General features: G+C 39.0%; 1 protein-coding gene across 1 annotated transcript in view; it reads right to left on the reverse strand.

The window, feature by feature from the left end:
- The window catches only part of MACROD2 (mono-ADP ribosylhydrolase 2), a 2,047,210-nt gene that overhangs the window by 152,236 nt on the left and 1,872,218 nt on the right, over positions 1-22,756 (reverse strand). The window contains exons 9-10 of the mRNA XM_086701648.1: positions 17,121-17,202; positions 1,331-1,372 (exon numbers count right to left, since the gene is read on the reverse strand). Of these exons, the coding sequence (XP_086557774.1) occupies positions 1,331-1,372; positions 17,121-17,202 (124 nt within the window). The remainder of the gene's footprint in view (positions 1-1,330; positions 1,373-17,120; positions 17,203-22,756) is intronic.

Here is a 22,756-nt window from a genome sequence, read left to right on the forward strand (position 1 = left end):
AATATCTGTTAGAGTGAGAAAGCAAAAAAAAAAAAAAGCGATAATTTATTGAGTGTTTACTAAGGTCCAAGAAATATTTCAGGTATGATATTTCATTTAATTCCCAAACAAGACTGTATTATAATAGTTTTGCCCCTAGAGGTGTAAACTGATGCTTATAGAGAAAACTTTCACCCAAAGTCAGGAAGTAGTAAGTCAGTAAGTAGAGGAGCAAGGATTGAAATCAGGGCTATTGATTCCTGCATTCATAGTCGAGCATGTATTGAGTGGTCACCTTAGGCCAGATCCAAAGCTTGTAATCACTAGATTTCTCTCATCAAACACTGGTCTTTCTTGAGAAGCAGGCATGCATCTTAATTTCTGATAGTGAGAACAATATATCATATGTACCCAATGTATTTTCCAAAGATGGCCACAGCAATTTTTCAGGTCCTACATGCTCTACAAAACCTCACAGCTCCCTGTCAGGATATTGAGCCTATTTTCTCTCCCCATGAGCCCAGGCAGGTTTCTTAATGACTGCTCTGAAAAGATTTTTGTGGAAGTAATTCTTTGGGATTCCTGAGGCTGAGTCTTAAAAAGGTACAGCTCCTGCTGGCTCACTTGCTGTCTCTAGAGGAACCACTTTGGAGCCTGGCTGCCATGCTGTGAGGAAGCCCAGGTTATAGAAAGGCCACCACAGGTGTTTCAGAAGACTGCCTGAGCTGAGGTCTTAGCTAAAAGCCAGCATATCAATTGCCAGCCAGACATACGAGTGAACAAATCTTCGCACAATTCCAGCACTCAGCCATTGAGGCTTCCTGATGAGGTTTCAGACCTTGTAGAGCAGCATGATCAAGTCAGCCCTGCTGTGCTCTGTCTGAATTCCTGACCCACAGAATATATGAGCATAATAAGCAGGTTCTTTAATCACTAAGCTTTGGGATGATTTGCTACACAACTGTATTTATTATAACATCAGGTTCCATTTTTACTTCAGCTTTCAGAAAGCTGGAAGCTTACTGCTTAAATATGCTAATTGTATTAGCCATAAGGGTTAGTTAGCACAATTACTTCTTTATTTTATGACCTCGACTGTACATTTGTATCTTTTTCTTTTCTTTTAATTCCAGGATAGTTAACATGCAGTGTTATTTTCATTCTTAGTATACAACATTGTGATTCAACAATTCCATATATTACTCAGTGATCATCTAGATAAGTGTACTCATATCCCACTTCACCTATTTTATTAACTTTATTTTGCTTTTCTTTGAAAAACTGTGAGGTGCACATAAACAACAAAATGATCCTTGCCTATCCTCTAAGAATAAAATCATAAATTTAATACCTGAATCTTCTTTCACGTTAACATCTTCTTCATTATTATCATCTAGTTAAAAAGGGGGGGGGGGAAAGACAAAAGAAAAACTCATATGAAAGCTAGTAAGCTCAGAATTCTCCAGTTTGACTAATACAACTTCAAAGGCCAAAAAGAACTCAGTAGAAAAGAGTGTTAGAACATGCATTTCGATTGTCTTATATTATTATGCTAAGTTAATACAAGGTAACGTAAATATACATCACAGCACAATTTAACACCTAGGGTTCACATTTCCTTTTAAAAATTGTTATGTATGCGTAACAAAGTACATACACAATCATTTGTTTTACTTATACAAGTAATGCATGGTCACTTTGGTCATTTCAATTTCTAAAAAGATGAAAAATAAAAATCGCACACTTCAAATGCCGCACTTTCTCCGTCAATGAAAGGGATGCGCGCTTATGAGTATCTGAGAAATGGGGAGCTCACCACTTGGGTTTAGGCTGACAACACCCATTCCCTGCACAGCACCGTGGAAAGTGCTAGTTTGCTACATGTGCAAATCCAAACCTTTAACCATGTATGTTCAAGTGCCCACCCCCCAGCCCGCCCCAGTTGCATCATTCCCATTCAATTCCACTCATCCCAGTGAAACCCCCATTAATTGGGCAAGGACGCGTGCTTCCTCTACCCTCTGGGTGACATGTTTGCTTTTTGAACTTTTGATATGTTGTCATCTCTTCTCCTTCAATGTTCCTTACATCCAGGTAGTATGAATCCTGCCTGTCTTATTTCCACATTTTCTCCTCTCTATTCACATCACTGCAACTCGATTCAAAAACTCTGCCATTTGCCTTCCCTATTTTGTGGTTTCCTAACTGCTCTTCTCTTTTTCTCACTCCTGACTCCAATTTCTTTTACACCCAGGTGCAAAATCCATCTTAAAAGAGAGCTCTGATCTGGTTTACGACGTTGCAGGGATTCCTGTCTGCCTAATGAAAAGGGTAAGGATTAAATGAGATAATACCACCTAAAGCACCAGGACAGTTACTGAAATATTAAATGCTAAATATTACTTATTATTACCACCACATCATATGTCTACTTGTTAACATATGTATCCTTCAGATGCCCATGTCGACATCATAAATTCTGCAAAGTTAAAGACTATGTCTTATGTTCCTTTGTATTCTCTAGGACCTAATGTTAATTTTATACATTAAAATCCATAAAGAAATTTCTGCTGAATAATATTTCTGAGTTTTTTAAATTTTTTTTTCTCTGATTTTTTTAGTCAAACTGGAGAATTCCTGTGTTTATATTTCTTATCTACCTCTTACATTGTAGGACATGCTTCCAAATGATGATTTGCAAGCAATGGGGACTCAGTAAAGATTTGTAATTTCCACCCAGACATACGCTTTAAATTTAGTCATTTCTTAGCCAAATTTATACAATGTGACATTCTTCAAAGTGCTAATTATAAATGAAGATTATAGATATACCAGTCACTGGGAATGGAAAATGAATTTGAGTTGAGGTTTTAGGAAAATAATTCTTGATGGCCATGGTTAACTTTTAAAGAAGTAAATTTCAGGGTGCCTGGGTGGCTCAGTCGGTTAAGTGTCCGACTTCAGCTCAGGTCATGATCTCGCACTCCATGAGTTCGAGCCCTGTGTCGGGCTCTGGGCTGATGGCTTGGAGCCTGGAGTTTGCTTCCGATTCTGTGTCTCCCTGTCTCTCTGCCCCTCCCCCGTTCATGCTCTGTCTCTCCCTGTCTCAAAAATAAATAAACGTTAAAAAAATTATAAAGAAGTAAATTTCTTTCCATTCAAATTGTTAGAAACATTAGTGAATAGCTGTATACTTTATTTCTTTCATTTTTTTCTCTGAATATAATTTTGGGAGAAAGAATATCTTTCTCTTAGAAATATAATTCTCTAACTAAATTATTATCACAATGTTACAAAGTAAACTCTTCACAGATTCTTCCCTGAACTTAATAGATTTAAATAAAATTTTATTTTTCAGAGCATCTAAAATATCTAGACCGGCAGACTTTCTGGAAATCAGAGTGGGATGAAAAAAAGTCTCCACAGTTTCCAGGAAAAGATAAAGGAAGAGTCAAAGATCTCTTTGCTTGTCATCTATGTATCCATTTGTGTGTCTGGCTAACACTCCTCCATAGCCTATTGTAGGTGTAGCTTTGTGTTTGGAGAAATAAAATACCAAGACAAATCTAGATACAATTGTCTACAAACATTATTAGTAAGGAAAGCAGGACATGCAGATCAATTTGAATATATAATAGAGAGTAGTCAGGGCCATCACAAAAGGTATCAGGGGAGGGATAGCTGCTTCCAGTCAGGTTATGAGGAAAGGTTTTTGGAAAATGTGACATTAGAGCTGATCTTTGAATTTTATAGACTATACTGATAGCATCATCCCTAGAATGTCTCCAGGTGTTGAAGGATCATACTTGATGTCATTATTCATTTGTTCATTCATTTCACTCATTTATTCATATAGTGGTTAAGAGTATATTCAGGATCTGGATTCAGACTGCTTGGGTTTACTTGCAGGCCAAACTATAAATCGCTGTGTAATCTTGGGCAAATTATGTAAACCTATGCCTGGGAAATAGGGATAATAAAAGTATCCTAAGTCATACCCTAGTATGACTTGCTAGGGTTAGTAATACATGTAAAGTGCTTACATAGAATGAGCGTTCAATAAATACTGGCTATTCGTGTTATGGTGCCATTATTATTACTACTTTCACAACTTAAAGAACCATTTATTGACCAACACCATATGTTGGAACCATGGAAGACCGTGAAGATACAGTTGACAATCCATTCCCTCAAAAACTCCCAAAGAAGTGTATGGCAGAGAAAAGTAAAACAACAATCAGAAGAGGAAGTAACAGATTCTCTGATGCAGGTAAGCAGAGGTTTTACTGGGAAACAGACAAGAAGCAGCTAAGTCAGAGAGGTCTATGAAGGATTTCCAGAATAGGTGAGGCTTAAGTTGAATCCTAAAGGGAGATTCAGAATTATCTGGGGGTAAGGAAAGGCTGCAGTAGATTCCCAGTAAATATGGGTGCCCTGCCTACAAGCCCTTGTTCCTAGACACTTCCCTGCTGGCCAGACCGACTTCCAGCCACCAGATCTCCACCTGAGGGCTTTCTCTGGGTTGCTAGAGGCCACAGGAGAAATATCAGGGAATTGACACCCCAAGAGAGCAGTCTTTCACAAATAACTGCCAGGACTTGCACAGAAGTACTATAGTGCCCTTGCTCCTCAGGTGTGCTAATTCAGAAACCTCTCCCAGAGTCCTCCCCAATCCCAACGCCAACCCTGGGAATAAACCCCAGTAGACGGGTGGTTAATTTAGTTTGTAATTTAACTCTGCTGCCTTCCTTCCCTTTCCAATTCTTCTTTTCCACTCCCCTGCTAGTGATTCCAGGGATTATCTTCCAAATAAATGACTTTCACTTGAATTCTTGCTTCAGGGTCTGCTTCTGGGGGGATTCGAACTAAGAAAAGGGTAATCACACTCAAACAAAAGGAAAAACATCTATGAGAACACATGGTTATGAACAGTCAAAATGCTTTTAAGGAAACAAAACTAGCTCTCCATCGCTGGAGGCAGGAGTTTACAGGGGAACCATGGGTCTAGTGACCTGTTCTGGCCGGATCATGAAGGATCTTTCTCACTGGGTATGGTGGTCAGTTGTATGTGTCAATGTAACTGGACCATGGAGTGCCCAGACACATGTCAGACTTGACCCTAGGTGTGTCCGAATGAAATTTCTGAATGAGATGAACATTTGAATTGGTTGGTAGACTGAGTAAAACAGATAGCCCCGGTAACGTGGTTGGGCCTCATCCAGTAAGTGTAAGGCTTACACTCCCACAAGGAAGAGGAAACTACTGCCAGACTGCATTTGTGTGGGGACATAGGGTTTTTCCTGACTTTGGACTCAGCGTAAAACACTGGCTCTGCCTGGGTCTCAAGCCTGCAAGCATCTGGATTGAAACACCATCATTGGCTCTCTTGGGTCTCAGGTCTCAGACTCCCACTAGAACTATGCCATCAGCTCTCTTGTGTCTCTAGCTTGCTGACTGCAAGTCTTAGGATCTGGCAGCCTCCATAATTGCATGAGCCAATTCCTTATAATAAATTTATACCTACATCTATATTTGTATCTAAACCTATATCCACTATTAGTTTTGTTTCTCTGGAGAATCCTAATACCTCAGGTTGAAGAATTTAAATTCTATCCTGAAAATTACAGGGTGACTAACCAACTTTAAGCAGAAAATGACACACCAGCTTTTGAGAGAGAACTTTTTTTTTTTGACACAAGAGAAGTTTACTAATACACTATAAAATCCATGCTTTAATATTTTGGTGTTATTTATATTAAAATCTGGCGCAGAGTACTTTTGGTCTACAAAGCATCTAATGTGCTGTTACTTATTAATGAAATCCACTTTAGTTCAACATTATTCTATAAAATGTACTCACTTGAGCCATATTTATGCAGCATATTTCTAGCAAGAATTTTTTTCTACTACAACCAGGGAACAAAAAAGCAATATGTGAAAGAAGAGGATAAGCCTATGGAGATAAGGAGGCATGCCATTCAAAATTTGGAAGCAGTTACGGGACTGATGGAGCATGGGCACGGAGACGCTGCCCTTTTAACAGTTCTTCAAGCATCATGCTTCTTTGTTAGAGGACACAAATCAAATAAAAGGTTGTTAGCCAAAGTGATACAAATACCATTTCAAAATTGAGAGCAATCTATCAGATGGTATGGTTCTGTGTGTTCAGAAATACCAATTCCAGAAACACTGCTTCCTTTCCTTGGCAGAAATGGCCCAGGGGCTAAGGCTCCATTCCATCTTAAGGGACCTCTTTGATGTTAATTTCATAATGGATGCTGTCTTTATTCACTGCACCCCTCTCTGTCAGATTACCCTGTTGAGTTCTGCACCAAAAGTACAAATCTGACTAAAGTTCTTCTTTTGATAAAAAATGAGTGTGAAAGCCCACTGGTGTCCCATGAATAACCAGTTTTCAGTAACAGTTAGCTTTGTACATTTCAGGAGGAAGTGTCTAACCTCTTTCAAGTCTGTAATATCTACTTCATCTTCTTGAATGGAAGCCAGAGTTTGTTGAAAAGCGGAGTATACCATGGATTTTGCAATGACCTGAGATTGGTCTTACTTCTTTATCACTAGTGTTCCCATAACTAGTGCAGTCTTTTGGAAAATAAGGAATCAAAACAGATTACAGATACTCTCACAGAACTTTAGTCTAAAGTGTGGTCTCTGGGCCAGCAGCACCATTATCACCTGGGAACTTGTTAGAAATGCAAATTCTCAGGTTCCACTAAAGATCTATTCCAGCAGAAGCTTGGGGGAGGGGCCTAACACTCTTCTAATAAGCCCTCCAGGTGATGCTCATGCAAGCTGCAGCTGAAGAACCATTGGTCAAAGGACTGATATTTATGAGCTGGAGGAAAAAAAAGCTTTCAAAAACGGTAGATATCCCACTTTTTGGATATCCAAGTTGAGCCAACTAGTGATGTCTAGCCAACACTCATGCTGGTGAGGAGTGCCCACACCATACAGTTGCTGGAGCTGAGAACAAGTTATTCTCTTCATAAGATATATAGTTCCTTCTATGCTTGAAACCACCCATTTACCCTGCAGCTGGATGGCACAGTTCTCATGGCCCATGGCCAGGATCCTGAGGTTGGATAAGTGACACGTATGTGGTGGAATCTTGTTTTAAAGAGGCCTGTAAGTTGTATGGAAAAAGAAGTGTCCTATGAAGAAGAAAGTTACCTTATAGGCTATTAAGACAGTCTCTTCACTCCCAGGGGAAGCACCTGAAATTCTCATGTCAAAATTTCAGGGGCATCCACACAAATGTGCAGGTCGGTCTGTCAAGCAGAACAATTATGACGATCTTGTTGCGGTTTTTATTTCATGTGCCTCTAAGTCCTCTCTCTTAAGGCTTAATTTCTTAACACAAGCTTCTTCTGTATGCCTTATCTTTTAAATATTTTATTACTAAGGGCTTCTAAGAGCAATTTGCATTTGCAGAGAGAAGAAATATTATTAGCCAAAATAAAGTGCTCCAAGCTTTCCAGGATTCTCACAAAGTATGGAAGATGTGGGTATGCTCATGACTTCTTGTGAAACTTGACAAAGTAGAAATGCCAAGCAAAGAATGGATGATAAAGGGGACATCCTTGCAAAGTAGAGCTCTTCCATTAAATGGAAAACCTGAACCCACAAAATCTAAGAAATTGCTAAACTTACTTTCTGTAAGGCAATTGATAGGACTTAGAGAAATTAAAAAAGGAGTAAGCCAAAGGTTGTTCCTCCCCCACCCTCCAACTGGTCCTTGGTCAAGAGGAGCACTCAAATATCATTAGTTAATAAATATATCAATAAATAAAAGGCACTGCTTAAAAACTGCATGGTTCTGCTGCTTCCGGCTTGGCCATCTTGGCATGTAATGGCACCAGTTACTGAGATAGAGGATTTAGGAGAAGGGCTGAGTTGAAGGGAAGGATTCTGAATTTGGTTTTAGATGTGTTGAGTTGGAGATGCCTGGAGATGCCAGCTGGAGATGGGCTGTGCACAGATGAGTATACCAGAAAGGGCTGGCAGGAAGAGAAGTAGAAGACAGAATGGTCAGTAAAAGGCTGAGCAGTCAAGTAAGATAAGGGCTGCAAAGGCTCATGCGGAGCCACGTGATCAAATATGCACTGGTTTCAGTAACCATGCTGGACCCATCAAAGAATTCCCGATAACCTCAACAGTGACAGTTGTAGCAGGGTATTGGAAATCACTAATTGCTCTGGATATAGAGTGCACAGCAATTGAAGGTGAAAACTTCAAAAACCTGTAACTGAGAGTACAAGTTAGGGCCATAGGTAAAGAATAAAGGTTGGAGGATTTCATTTACTTTATTGTTATTTTTATCTTTATTCTTATCTCTGTGCTTATTAGGAATTCTTTCATTCATATACCTCTAAAGGATTTTTTCTCCCCCTGCATATGCTTGGAAGTTTTCACCTAAAGAACAGAAACCAGTCAACCCAAAATGTTTGAAGGGTCTTTCAGAAGCACCTTGCTTTCGGAAGCAAAAATGTTTGAAGGGTCTCTCTGTAAAGATGCCTACAGCATCTCCCTTCTCCAAGCAGCATTTTGTCTTGTCTTTGTTTTATCAGAACCTCCTAATAAGATCAAACTCTCCTTAGTCAAGGTTCGTGTCCCCAGGTCTTTATTTGTTCTGTTATTCGTAAGCATTTGCTACACACTGAACATTCCCCCCTTTTGAAGGGACAGATCGCTTTCAGTCTACGCCTGCTGCTTGTTCTTGCATTCAGGTTGCTTGGTTACAGCAACACTTCACTGGATTTTCATTGAAGGCGAAATGTATTTGTAGCTTTTGAGGCCCATCAAGTGGAAATGGCTAGCACCCAATTCCTAAGAAGGCAGTCAACTCATTTATGTCACGTTACAGAGAACATGTCTTGTATAATTCTAAACATCAATGGAATCCACGCATTAAAAGTGTACAAATGTGCACAAATGTGCCAAGTCACCATAAATATTTATAATTAAAGAAATTTCTGAATTCTTCACTTTGTAGTTTTTTTTTTCTTTCTGTACAACAAATGTACCATTTGGGGAAAAAATGTACAAATCAGACTGGGTAAAGCAGTTTTTGTGTGTGTGCTTCTTCAACTGGTGAGTTAGTTTACTAGGACTGCTGTAACGAACTTCCACACATTTAATGGCTTAAAACAGCATGAATTTGTTATCTTACAGCTTCACACGTTCGAAGTTTGATATGGATCTCAATGGGCATCAAGATGATGGCAGGCCTGCACTCCTTTCTGAGGCTCTTGGGGGAGAATTTTTTTTGACTACTGGAGGCTACATTCCTCAGCTTGTGGCCCCTCTTTTCTATCTTCAAAGCCAGCGATGCACATCTTTCTGGACACTGTTCCACAGCCATGTCTCCCACTGTTTCTCTCCTGCCTCCCTCTTCTGTTTTTAGGGACCCTTGTGATTGTATTAAGTCCACCCAGGTAACACAGGATAACATCCCCACCTTTAGGTCAGTTAATTAGCAACCGTAATCTCTCATTTGCAATCTTATTTCCCCTTTGTAATGTGACCCAACATATTCACAGGTTCTGGGGTTTAAGGCATCTTTGCAGGAAAGGCACTTTTCTTCCTACCGTACCCTGTAAATTAGGAAGCATACTGCTTTAACGAAAAAGTGTCTGAGGAATAGAACTAAGAATAATAATCCTGTTTAGAAATAAGATGCTTTCTGGGGCACCCAGGTGGCTCAGTCAGTTAAGCGTCCGACTTTTGGTTTTGGTTCAGATCATGATCTCAAGGTTGTGAGATCGAGCCCCATGTCGTGCTCCAAGCTGGGCATAGAGTCTGCTTAAGATTCTCTCGCTCCCTCTGACTCTCCCTGCACATTCATGTGCTCACTCTCTCCCTCACTTTCAAAAAGAAAAAAAGAGAAAATGAAAGAAAAAATAAATAATAAAATCAAACAAAATGATTTCTTACGGGATCAAGTACACAGGCATAAAAATGAAAGTAATTTTTGAATTTTGTAGTTTTCAACTTCACTCTTTTTTCTTTTTTACTTTTATTCCTTTCTTCCAACTAGTCTTTCTCCCTCTCTTCTTTTTTCCTTCCTTTCAATTCTCTTTTTTTCCCATCTTTCTTTTGTCTTTCCACCTTTCCTTGTTGATTCAGTTATACAAGAATAATATCACAAACACAAATGACGAAATGTTTGCAACATATAAAGAGCTAAGAACCTTACTATACAAATTACAGACCAATAAAAAAGATGAAATACTCAATAAAAATGTACAAAAGAGATGACTAGCAGTTTTGCATAAAAAATTGCGAGATATAATAAATAACTGAAAGAAAGGATAAGCCATACTAGAAATAAGAGAAATACATGTTGTTACCCATTAATTACTTTATTTCATGTATAAAAGTGATAACATCAAAAGATGAGAATGTGCTCAATTGGGAAGAGCAGGGGAAAAGTAAACTCTCACATACTGCTCATGGGAATGTAAACTCAGTGCAATGGGCTGAATTTGTGTTTCCTACAAAATTCATCTGTTGAAATCCTAACTCCCAATATGATGATATTAGGAGTAGGGGCTTCAGGAGTTAATTAGGTCAAAAAGGTGGAGCCCTCATGAATGGGATTAGTGCCCTTATGTAGGGGACTCCAGAGAGCTCTCTCTTTCCACCATGTAAGGATACAGTAAGAACCCCACTACACTGGCACCCTGATCACTCAAGGTGCTTAATGCGAGGTACAGACCTTGACCTTTGCGACTCTGGAAATGAAGACCCCTTCAGTTGTTCTATATATGACACTGACCCATAGTGCTATAAGCACTGTGGCCAATTTGACAATTAGTATGAGAAGTGTCTTGACTTTGGATGCATTTTGGAAAAGTAATTCTACTTCTAGAAAACTATTTTTAAAAAATTGTGGATGTATGCCAATATTTATCTATGAAGCTGTTTTTCTGTAAGTGTTATTTATAAACGAATAGGGAAATATTTGCAAAAATAATTGCATGGTTCAACAGTATGGTTTTGGGTAAACACTGGGTCCATTAAAATTATGTTACAGAAGAATATAAAATGACCTAAAAAAATCAAGATTTGTTACATGATACACAGCAAATGATAAGACTGCAATTCTGATTGCATTTTCCATTTTACAGGGGGCTTCTTATAGGATAAACAACGAAAGGTAATTCATTCTTGATGGTTTGTATCTTCTTTTAGATTATCTATTTTTACTGTAAATCTGTACTACTTTTGTAATAAGAGGTTATAGCCATTTTAATTAAGATGGCCACAATAATGAAAATACCTCCTTTTAAAGTTGTAATAAGAAACATGGGTATTTAAAATTTTATGATGCTTGGTCTAGACACCTCCCTAAACATTCATTTACATTATTATTTATTCTATTTGGATTTGGCCCATTACTGCGTTTGCTGTAAAGCTGAAGTATAAAAAGTTTAAACGTGGGGCGCCTGGGTGGCGCAGTCGGTTAAGCGTCCGACTTCAGCCGGGTCACGATCTTGCGGTCCTTGAGTTCGAGCCCCGCGTCAGGCTCTGGGCTGATGGCTCAGAGCCTGGAGGCTGTTTCCGATTCTGTGTCTCCCTCTCTCTCTGCTCCTCCCCCGTTCATGCTCTGTCTCTCTCTGTCCCAAAAATAAATAAACGTTGAAAAAAAAAATTAAAAAAAAAAAAAAGGTTAAACGACATGCACAAAGTCATACAGTTAATGTATGACTGCTTATTACATGGTGATGAGTATCAACATTTCTCTGTCAGGGATTCACAAATTGGAGATAAGCATCCTACTCATTTCCCAAATTCTATCTGAACTGCCCTTCTTCCTCCATGTCACTTACACAGTACTTGGCATCGCTTCTCTGCTCCTGCTCAACTTTCAGATGACACATTCTTTTTTTGTTTAATGTTTATTTATTTTTGAAAGACAGAGAGTGTGAGTGGGGGGTGGGGCAGCGAGTAGGGGCCAGAGGGTCTGAAGTGGGCTCTGCACTGACAGCTGAGAACCTGATGTGGGGCTTGAACTCACAAATCATTTGAACTCAAAGCCTAAGCTGAAGTCCAACGCTTAACTGACAGAGCCACCCAGGCGCCCCATCAAGTGACACATTCTTTATGAAACTTGCCACAACCACCCTGGTTCTCATACACATTTGACTCTGATTTCCTGGGTACTTTGACCATACCAATGCTATACTTGATTATTTGCTAATATTGTTTTCCAACTGTTCTGCGTAATACTGGTCTCTCAGGCATGTTATAAGAACTATATCTTTTTAAAAAATGTTTATTTATTTTGAGAAATAGAGGGGGGTGGGGCAGAGAGAGAGGAGAGAGAGTCCCCAGCAGGCTTCATGCTGTCAGCACTGAGCCTGACACAGGGCTCAATCCCACAAACTGTGAGATTACGACCTGAGCTGAAACCAAGAGTTGGACGCTTAACTGACTGAGCTACTCAGGCACCCTTAAGAACTATATCTTTAAAAAATTTGTTTTTTAATTTTTAAATGTTTATTTATTTTTGAAAGAGAAAGAGAGTGTGAGTAGAGGAGGGGCAGAGAGAGAAGGAGACACAGAACCTGAAGCAGGTTCCAGGCTCCGAGCTGCCAGCACAGAGCCTGATGTGGGGCTCGAACTCACACACTGCGAGATCATGACCTGAGCCAAAGTCAGGCGCTCAACTGACTGAGCTACACAGGTGCCCTAAGAACTATATCTTAAATGCAGCAGTGACCAAAGCCTTTGACAATAGTAGGTGTATAATAAATTATTTGTTGATTGATGGACAGAATGATAGTGAATACTGTTGAATGAGAAAAGTTTATAAAATCTGTGAGAAGAGGGGATGATGAAGAGGTCATGTGGATACTTTCTCTTGTTAGGTTTTAAAGAGTAAATCCAGGTAAAATTTTAAAAAATATCATGCTTATTTGTCAGAGGATATAACTTAAAAATTGTTTTGGAAAAATACTCCTTCCTGAAGAATAGAGTTGAGAACCACTGATGTAAACAAATGTAGGCTTTCTTTAAAGTGGGGGAGGGGCTTGACCATGGCATTTTTTACTTCCAACGTCAGGTTTCTTTGATATAGTTCCAAACTGTAAATTTGACATTGTTATTATGAGGAAAATTAATATTCCCAATTCCTCTGTTGGAACTCATACTCTAATAAAAAAATCGACCTCTGTATTCCAAATCTCTGAAAAATAAACACAATAAATCCTGCATACCGAAAAATACAAACCTTTTATGTAAAGAACAAAGAGATCTCTGAGTTGAATTGTACAAATATTATTTGCTATAGGCCATCTAATGGTGTACTGTAACTAGAAATTATTTGCAACCAAAGCATATGGTAATTCCATAAAGCTGCCACACTAGACTTCCAAATAACACATCTAAAGGAAAAAGTCAAATGTGCTTCACTCACAGCAAGATATAAAACTGTTGTGAAAAAAAAAAAAAAAAACAATTGTTGCTGGTTTCTTTCATTTGCTGTTTCTACTGCCTTTCTATGATGGGCTCTCTTAGGGTTCGAGTTGTGTCCCCCAAGATATTTTGTTGGAGTCCTAACTTCCAGTACCTCAGAATGTGACTATATTAGGAGATAGGGTCTTTTTTTCCCTCTGTTTTTACTTATTTATTTATTTTGAAAGAGAGAGAGAGTGCGCAAGCAGGGGAGGGGCAGAGAGAGGGAGAGAGAATCTCAAGCAGAGCCCCACATAGAGCTAGAACTCATGAACCGTGAGATCATGATGTGAGCCGACATTGAGAGCAGCTTAACCAACTGAGCCACCCAGGCATCCAGGACATAGGGTTTTTAAAAAGGTGATCAAATTAAAATGAGGTTATTAGGGTGGGCACTAATCCCATGTGACTGATGTCCTAACAAGGAGAGGGGTATTAGGACGCAGGCACACACAGAGGAAAGACATGATGAAGACACTGAGGAAAGGTGACCATCTACAAGCCAAGAAGAGTGGCCTCAGAAGAAAGCAATTCTGCTGACACCTAGATCCTGCACTGCTAGCCTCTAGAAATGTGAAAAAATAAATTGCAATCTTTCGAGCCCTCCAGTCCGTCATACTATGTCACAGAAGCTCTAGCAAATGATAGGAAGCACCTTTCCATCTTCCCCTGTGGTCATGTAGAAGGCCTTTTGGCTTTCCAGTGACCACTCTCCTACTCCTCTGCAGGTCAAAGCACCACACTGCCCAGCTGATCTGGATGGAATTTGATTTTGAGATCCATAATCAGGTACCAATTTGACTCATATTAGAAAGTTTCCATGAGGACATTTATAGGTATCAGAAGAAAGAGAAGCATGGCAGCTTTGAATAATTACGGGCAGCAGATGAAATTAGGAATGAGACTTTCTCACTGATCCAAATGCATCCTAGAAGTCAAACCCATCCTGGTCTGGAGATGCTCTGAGGAAACGAACCTAATATCACTTGTGCAATGACAGATGCCACTCTGAATTTTGAAATAGAGTTCTGCTGTTTCCTAGCTGTATTTCTTCATTTTCTCAGGTACACATCATTTTCCACATAAAAAAGTAGGGTTAATATAGTGCCTACTTTCTTAGAGTGAGCATGAAGATTACCTGACTTAGCCCATGTGTGTGGCTGAGAGAAAGCAATCCATAAATGTTAACTATTATCATTAATATTAGGTAGTAGTTTTGTATGTGTTGTACATTTAATGTGATCTTTTCTAGTCTCACTTGTATTGTTTTCTTATACATTTTGCCTCAGATTCCTGACTATGATACATAAGGACACAGGATTATTGTACCCCAAAACACAGAGATTTAGTTTCATATAAAATGACGGGTTTTTTTTTTTCCTAAACTATTATCATTATTGCATTGGGAAGTGTTAAGAAGACTAGTTAGAGATAGTCTGAATAAGTCAGTCTAGGGGGAATATATGACAAACCAGAAAAATCAGATTCCAGTCAAAGATGGTATGGTTATGAATTAACCATAAATTCAAATTATGGACAGATAATGTATATCATATATATTAGCAGTCACACATTCCATTAGAAGCCACGTTTACTTCATATTGCATATTCAAAATTTGCAAATGGCTGATGCTTCAGCATTGTGGAAATACTTAACAATTTTGAGGGGATTTTGACAGTGAGTTTAAAAATACACTCCTTATTATAAATATGCACTGGAAATAATTTCATGAGCATGCTATAATTTAAAGTATTGATGTGAAACTGAAGATGATTTTATTATTTCATTTTCTCAAGTACTAAGATGCATGTTGGATTTATTTAGAATAGCAGTTTTTCAAATAATAATTTATTTACATAATTAGTAATACATTCTAGACCACTAAAACTGTCCCATTTAAAAAAACGTATAGTATGAGTTTTGGCTTTGCATCACTGGAAATACTTGCTGATGGATAGATTTGTCTTAATATCAGTCGATCATACACCTGCAATTATTTTTTATCATATGTTAGAGTGAAAACAAGTTTTATTTTAGAAGACATGGAAATGAATATTATGTCATAATTCTAAACACTCAAGAAGTCCAAAATTGATGAAAGCTTAAAAAATATGCTGTGATGTTGACAAGACATGAGAATATTTGCCTCACACACCATGGCAAGTCACATTTTTTCATGAATGAATATTTTCTTTCAAGAATACTTAAAAGTACACACACACAAAGAATACTTAAAAGTACAGAAATTCATGCACAATCAACTCACTGTGTTTATATAGGAAATAAAGAGAAATGATGAAACAAGGAGATTAAAACAGAAAAAAAAAGCCATCATATTATGGGGAGAAGAATTTATTAAATTTAGCTCATACTAACAACTACTTATTAAATAGTTACTATGTGCTTTACATGCTGTAAATTACTGAGTCACTTAAAAAAATTTTTTAAAGTGATAAAAGGATAAAGGAGAAGGAGAAAAAAAAAAGGCCACCATCACAGTCCTCTCCTTCATCCCATGGGGAGTCTTTCTGAATTTACAGTATGTTTTAATTTGGAAAATACTGTAATTAAAGGCTCCAATTAAATATACTTAGCAGATTCACCTTTCAGTTACAAAACTAGAGAGAAGGACTTCAAATCACCCAGAAGAACTTAGTCCACCTTGAATATTAGCACAGAGTTGAACATCTCCAGCAGTTTTCTGTAGCTGTTCTTGACGGCTACCTGCATCCTGCTCTGATCTTCGGGCAGGGCCTCCTCTTTACCGGATGGCTCTGACTGCCAGAGAGGTGAATGTGCACCATTCCCTCCCTCCTACCTGCTAGAGTCACCGGGTACCTGGAAAGCCACCTCCCATGGGCACAGACACCTCAAAAGTAGGCATCAACAACACTCACAGTGGCTTGCTTCCTGGAAGCCATTTTTACCATGGCTGAGGAAAGCACCTTGAGCACTGTGATTTTAACGGCACCCACAAAATAACAAGGTAATAAACAAGGCTGGAAGAGGAACAATGAGGGGGAAATATTCAAAATAACCAATCCAACCAAATCTAATGACACATTCAATTGATGTAATCAAGGTTCTTTAATAACTGAGATTTTGTCTACATTCTCAAAAGAAATGTGAAATAATGTGAATGACCGCATTTCTCAGATTGCCCCAGGATGTGCTGCTATCTTCATTACAATTTGGGCCAAGAAAATTGGGGGGAATAGGGAGAAAGTGCAGGAACTCTTTGAATTCTGGCTACAAATATAAATGGGTTCCTCACAATTTCCAGCAAAGGTGTTTAACATGATGGATGTAGGCACAGGCTTGGACAATTTACATGTGTGGGGAACAAATCACAGATCATGAAATTAGGGCCAGAGAAAGAGTCTTTAGAAGTCACTTTGTCCAGTCCCTCATTTTTGATGTGAGAAACTGAGACTCAAAATATGAACTGACTTCCCCAATACAACACCATGGCCTCCTGGGACAGAGGGGTCAAGGGCTTAGATCTCCCGTGAGGTCTTGAAAATTATGACACAAGTTGCCAGGGGTTACTGGTGTATGGAGACCACATCTGCAACATTTCTTTAAGATAAGAAGTGAAATAGAAATATAACTGATGCCTCCACTCCCATCCTCAATTCCAAAGAAAACAAATCACTTTACTCACCTGCAGGGAAAAACTCGCCCATTTTCTTTCTGTAGATTTTAAAGTCAACTTCTAAGAAGACACAGAAGATGATCCGGTCCACCTAGAGGCAAACAATAAATACTCAAAGTGAAAGATAATATGGTGACCCTGGGATATGAGAAATATTCCACAACATGGTCTTGGAACAACAGCGACAAAAAGAAACAAATGGAAAAGCCTCCTGCAGATTCTTGATGCTATACTGCTAACTATATGACAGTATTGAGTGAAGTTCAAGTGTGTATTTGTGTGTGTGTGTGTGTGTGTGTGTGTGTGTGTGTGTGTACTCTTTATGTGAATAAGCCCATAGGCTCTTTGGCGGAAAGATGTTATATAAATCAAATAAGAAATAATAAATGACAATCAGCCACTTTGCAGCAAGCTATAAATAAGATCGGAGATTCCGACAGGATACCTAGACTTTATGTCCTATAAAACAACCATATGAGAGGTATAGCAGAATGACAATCAAGTATGTCAGTAAACAAAGAGCTCTTTGTCCTACCCTTCTTAGACAAATATGTTTATCAAACCTGTTAGTATTTGAACATGGCCTATAAAGCTTCTTGTAGTTTAATTTTCTTTTAGCTTAACATTCTCAGAAATGCAACAGAAGTAAAACATAATTAGTTGACAGTGATGTGAGGTCAATATAACTTTAATCTGGTAGATATTGTTGACTAAGTAAATGCCACCTCAGGAGTAAAACATGTGTACAATCTCTTCTTTCTGTTTTGAGAGGGCTTCTATACATAAGGTGTTTGAGACATTCAGAGAATAATATGGTAAACAGAAGAGAGATGGGGTACATCTAATAGCTCACGTATATCTGATATTAAATCAGTGACTCAATTTCATGTCTTGAAAATAAACATCCCTTTAGATCCTTTATTTTAAGAGTCTACGAAAAGTTAAAAATTACTCGATCTATCAAACTACAACTGGTAATTGAGTAGAACATCAAAGGAGGCATTTCTCATGGCAATGGGGAATAAAGGTGGGGTGTGCACAGGGCAGGACATGAATGAACCCACATGGATGTCATCCCCCTAGCCCTTCAGCTCTCCCAGCCTGTGTGGTACAGACTCAACCCGAGGCAAGTCCAAAGTTCCCAGTGGGACAGAAGATCTACAGGGGTAGGTTGGTAGGGAGGGCTAGGACACGAGGAATGGTCAGGGTTTCCTGTTGGAAGCTCAGAGACGTAGCTCCCTGATCCCTGCACAAGTCCATTTGGGCAGCCTGCTGGGCAGTTGCTGGACTTCTATGCTGTAATCACTAAATACCACGCAGCCCCAGTAATCCCTGCCCATAGAATGGATTGTAAGAGAAAGCATCTGGCATTCAGAAATGGAAGGACTGGGCTGCAAATAAACCTTATTTTCTTTTTACTGTATTCACTTGAGTTTCTGGTGTCCAGTCCTGTCTGCATATCATTAACATTTTCTACAAACGCAACAACCATCACCATCAACTCACTCTTTGGGTGAAATGTAAATTGAGTTGAATAAATGATTAGCTGTCTGTGCAAAACTGAATGCTCGTCTATGCTCTCCTTCTGGTGTGTTTATGCCCTATAGCTAAAGATAAGAATCATAATGTTGAGCAATAGAAATGAGTTACAAAAAACATTCTCTATGATACCATTTATACACATTTTTAAAGCACAAAGATATAACAGTGTAGGGATTCATTGAAAAGCACTGATATAGAGAAACATTCTTAGAAATGTCACACATGAATTTCAGGAAAGAGACTTGAGAAAAATATGGCACATGGGTAGTAGCTATTAAACTATGGGGGCAGGTACATAGATACCATATTATTTTCTATACTTTTTGGTATATTTGAGAAGTTTTATAATTGAAAGTCATAATACCAAAAATAAGACTCTGTGTTAGACATACTCTACTCTCTAGCTGTATTGTACTGCTTGTAGTTCTCAAATGCCAGAATTATCCTTACTTCCACACCTATCACAGTTGACTTTTCACCAGGCTTCAGATGGTCAGATTATTTCTAAAGCCACCTAATTGAGATCAAAACAAAACAAGAAAACTTGATTCAAAGCAGATCTAAGGAGACCAAACTGGAAAGTCTCATTTTTACTCATTTCTCCCTATTTTTGTGTACTCAATATGAATTATGGATTTTTTTAACCCTCCTGTTGCTTGTGTGTATGTGTGTGTGTGTTTTCTGTGTGTGCGTTTGCATGGGGAAGGGTTAGTGGTGGTAATGCTATTCATTTCTGTCAAGGGAACTTTTAACCACCACAGAAACTAAAGGCAGATTTCTTAAATATTGCAAAGGATTATAATCCACCTTTTAGCATTTTAGGTTTTGTTACCATGGAAATGGTATGTCCAAATTTCAGCGGCCTGATTTATTTTCCCAAAGAGTAGATGGATGATGGGGGAAAAGTACTTTTATTTTAAACTAATTGAGTGACCCATTTCCCTGCCCTTACCCTGAGGCATAACACTGAAAATATCTTGGAAGTAAGTTGAATACAAGAATTAACCCTCACCTACCAAACACTTGTTATGTATGCATATACGCATGTACTTACATATGTGTACATAAACTTATTGTCTGGGGTTATTGCTGAAAAAGAGCTCTGTTAGTTGACAAGCTCTGTGTTTATAAACTCAGAGTGGATATTGATCACTGTTTATGATACGTTGTTTTTCCAAGATGGCATGCAATAAGATATCCCATCGCTCGTACTCTCTTAAAATGTAATGCTAATACTCCTTTCATTGAGAATGGGATCTATATTTCCTCCTCTTGAATCTATGACTGCAGAAATACTATGTGACAGAAATACTATATGACTTCCAAGTCTATGTCATAAGAGGTGATACAGTTTCTGCCTGGTCCTTTTGGGATGATTGCTCTTGTACCCAATCTTCATGCTATGAGGAAGCAGACAGACCACATGGAGAGTCCATGTGTACAAGTTCTAGCCAATAATCCTACGTAAAAGTGAGTAGCTTCTCAATGACTTCACCTCCTAGTTTTTGACCTACCCCAGGTGATGCCCCATGGAGCAGAGATTGGTTGTTCCTGCTAAACTCTGCCCAAATTGTATGGGCAAATTCTCTTATGAACAAAAGAGAAATACATAGCCAGAAATCTGATATTCTGGTTTCTTCCTATTGCCAATTGTTTGGATTCTTGCTTTTCTAGCTGTGTAGTACTGGATCTCTCTTGAAAGGCTCAGACCAAATGGATCAAGATCAAGTAGAAGCCACAATGGGGTAACAAGAAGAATATAGAAAGTCTAACTGGTACATGGCTGAGAGGTTGGAAATCTGACTTGCACAAAGGGGAATGAGCTGGGTGATCCATTCTAGCCCCAGATAAATTACATGAGAATATATAAGAATGCCTCACTATTGAGTATTGAGGCTCAGGAGCATATTTTCAATCTGTCTTTTATGTTGGGCAATAGAACAATTTTGTAAAACAGTTGTTCTTGAGAGACTATATTTATTCATCTATTTAAGAGATATTAGCTGAGCACCTCCAATTTCTTGGGGCTCACCCATGTGCCATTTTCTCACGAGAAAACTTGAATCCAGGTGCTTTTTTTGTCAAGGTCAAATAATTAGTGGCAAAATCTGAGGCATCTTAACTTGACATCCAATGTTCTTTCTGTGGTATCACCCCGATGGAGATACACAGGACTGAGTTTCTAGGCCTGTCACTAGCTCTGTGACATTGGACAAGTTATTATCTCTCTGGGACCCGGCTTTCAGGTCTTATGAAGAAAGAATTGAACTAAATAACATCTACACTTTCTTTCTTTCTTTCAAAAGTTTTTTTTTTAATGTTTATTTATTTTGCATGAGAGAGAGGGAGAGAGAGTGCGAGAGAGAGAGAGAGGGGGAGAGTCAGAGAGGGAGGGAGAGAGAAATCCCAAGCAGACTCCATGGCACTGTCAGTGCACAGTCAGTCACGGGCTCAAACTCTCAACCGCGAGATCATGACCTGAGCCAAAAGCAAGAGTCGGACACTTAACTAACTTAGCCACCCAGGCACCCCTCTTTTTTTCTTTTTAATATCTCATTCATAGCCTATCCCTGTGGTAATTTTGTACTATGTCAATTTAGCTAAGCTGGAATAATGCTTCTCTGAATGGTTCGATGTTAGCGTTGGCCACAGAGAAATTTCCATGAGATTTTGAGGGCAGAAGTGGAGCTGCAGCCATGGTACTAGGCGGGTAGCTGGAGGACTCCAGGCAGGTGGGGTGCACTGCTGCTCATCAGCTGGTGTTGGGTAGCAGCTGGGCTCACAGCTTCTTCAGCTCCTGCTCTTTCTCCCAACTCAGGTTCTCTTGGTCTAGGCCAGGCACGCATGTAACTCTGCTTCAAGGGCACCAGCTCCTTCTGTAGGGCTTTGCAGCTTTGGCGTTCCATCCAGGGAGACAGATGCATGTGGCAGATTGTGTGGTTCCAGTTTGCTCGTATGGTTTCTACTTTGACCTTGTTCTTCCCCACTTTGCATCCAGCTTTCCTGTTCATCACTTTTTTTTAACATTTATTTTTGAGAGACAGAAGGAGAACATGAGCAGTGGAGGGGCAGAGAGAGAAGCAGACACAGAATCCAAAGCAGGCTCCAGGCTCTGAGCTGTCAGCACAGAGCCCGACGCAGGGCTGAACCTCATGAATCATGAGATCATGACCTGAGCTGAAGTTGGACAGTTAACAGACTGAGCGACCCAGGTGCCCCTCCTCTTCATCACTTTTGACCTGTCTCTTTACCACCTGCCCTGCTGACACACTCCAGGCCTGGTCAGATGCAGAGGCAATAGCCTTCCACAGACTCCTTTCACCAGCTCCTCTCATGGGTACTGGGTAAGGGCTTTGCTCTGCTCAGTCAACTATCCCCTTGAAATTTACACCCACAATTGTATAAGATCTAATCCGTATAATAAATCCTGTATTCCGTATCACTCATAAAGTTCTGCTTCTCCAATTAAACCACAACTGATGTAATCTTTAATAACATTTCATTGAATAACATGTACAGGAACACAATGAAGGGCAAAAAAATAAATAGTGTTCCTTTTTGGAGGTGTATAACCTGTCAAGGTTACTCAAATTCCAATTACTTCCCTCTAGATGAACTCTGATCGGTTCTAGTCCATCTTCCTGGTGAGCTTACTAAAATGTACCTAGACACTTTTGTAGTTAAAGCAACTCTGTGTACTTGAAATGACTCACACATTTTTTGTTCTTTTATGAACAAGTTGTCAGGAAACTCAGATGGGTCCTCAGGCTACAGCATAATTGTAAATAATACATGGGGCAACATTTATATTTTTAGGAATTAACAACTTAATGTAGTCCTCATTCTGCCTTAAACCAGAATCCTATGACAAGTTGGTGGTGCTCAGTTTTGTATTACCTGTGCATAGTGTATGTCCTGATGCATAATAGGAATTTTGTAAATATTTGCAGAGTACATGTTTAGGCAAATAGACCTGACTAAAATTAAGTACATGGCAGATATTTTTCGAGGGTTTTTAGTTCCAGAACCAAAAAAAATAACTTTTTTTGAGAGACAGACTTTCCTTTATGTTTGCCAGAAGACCAGAGAACACAATTATAGAG

This window comes from Puma concolor, chromosome A3 (assembly GCF_028749965.1).
Source record: "Puma concolor isolate L17-30 chromosome A3, mPumCon1.1.hap2, whole genome shotgun sequence".
Classification (NCBI taxonomy): Eukaryota; Metazoa; Chordata; class Mammalia; order Carnivora; family Felidae; genus Puma; species Puma concolor.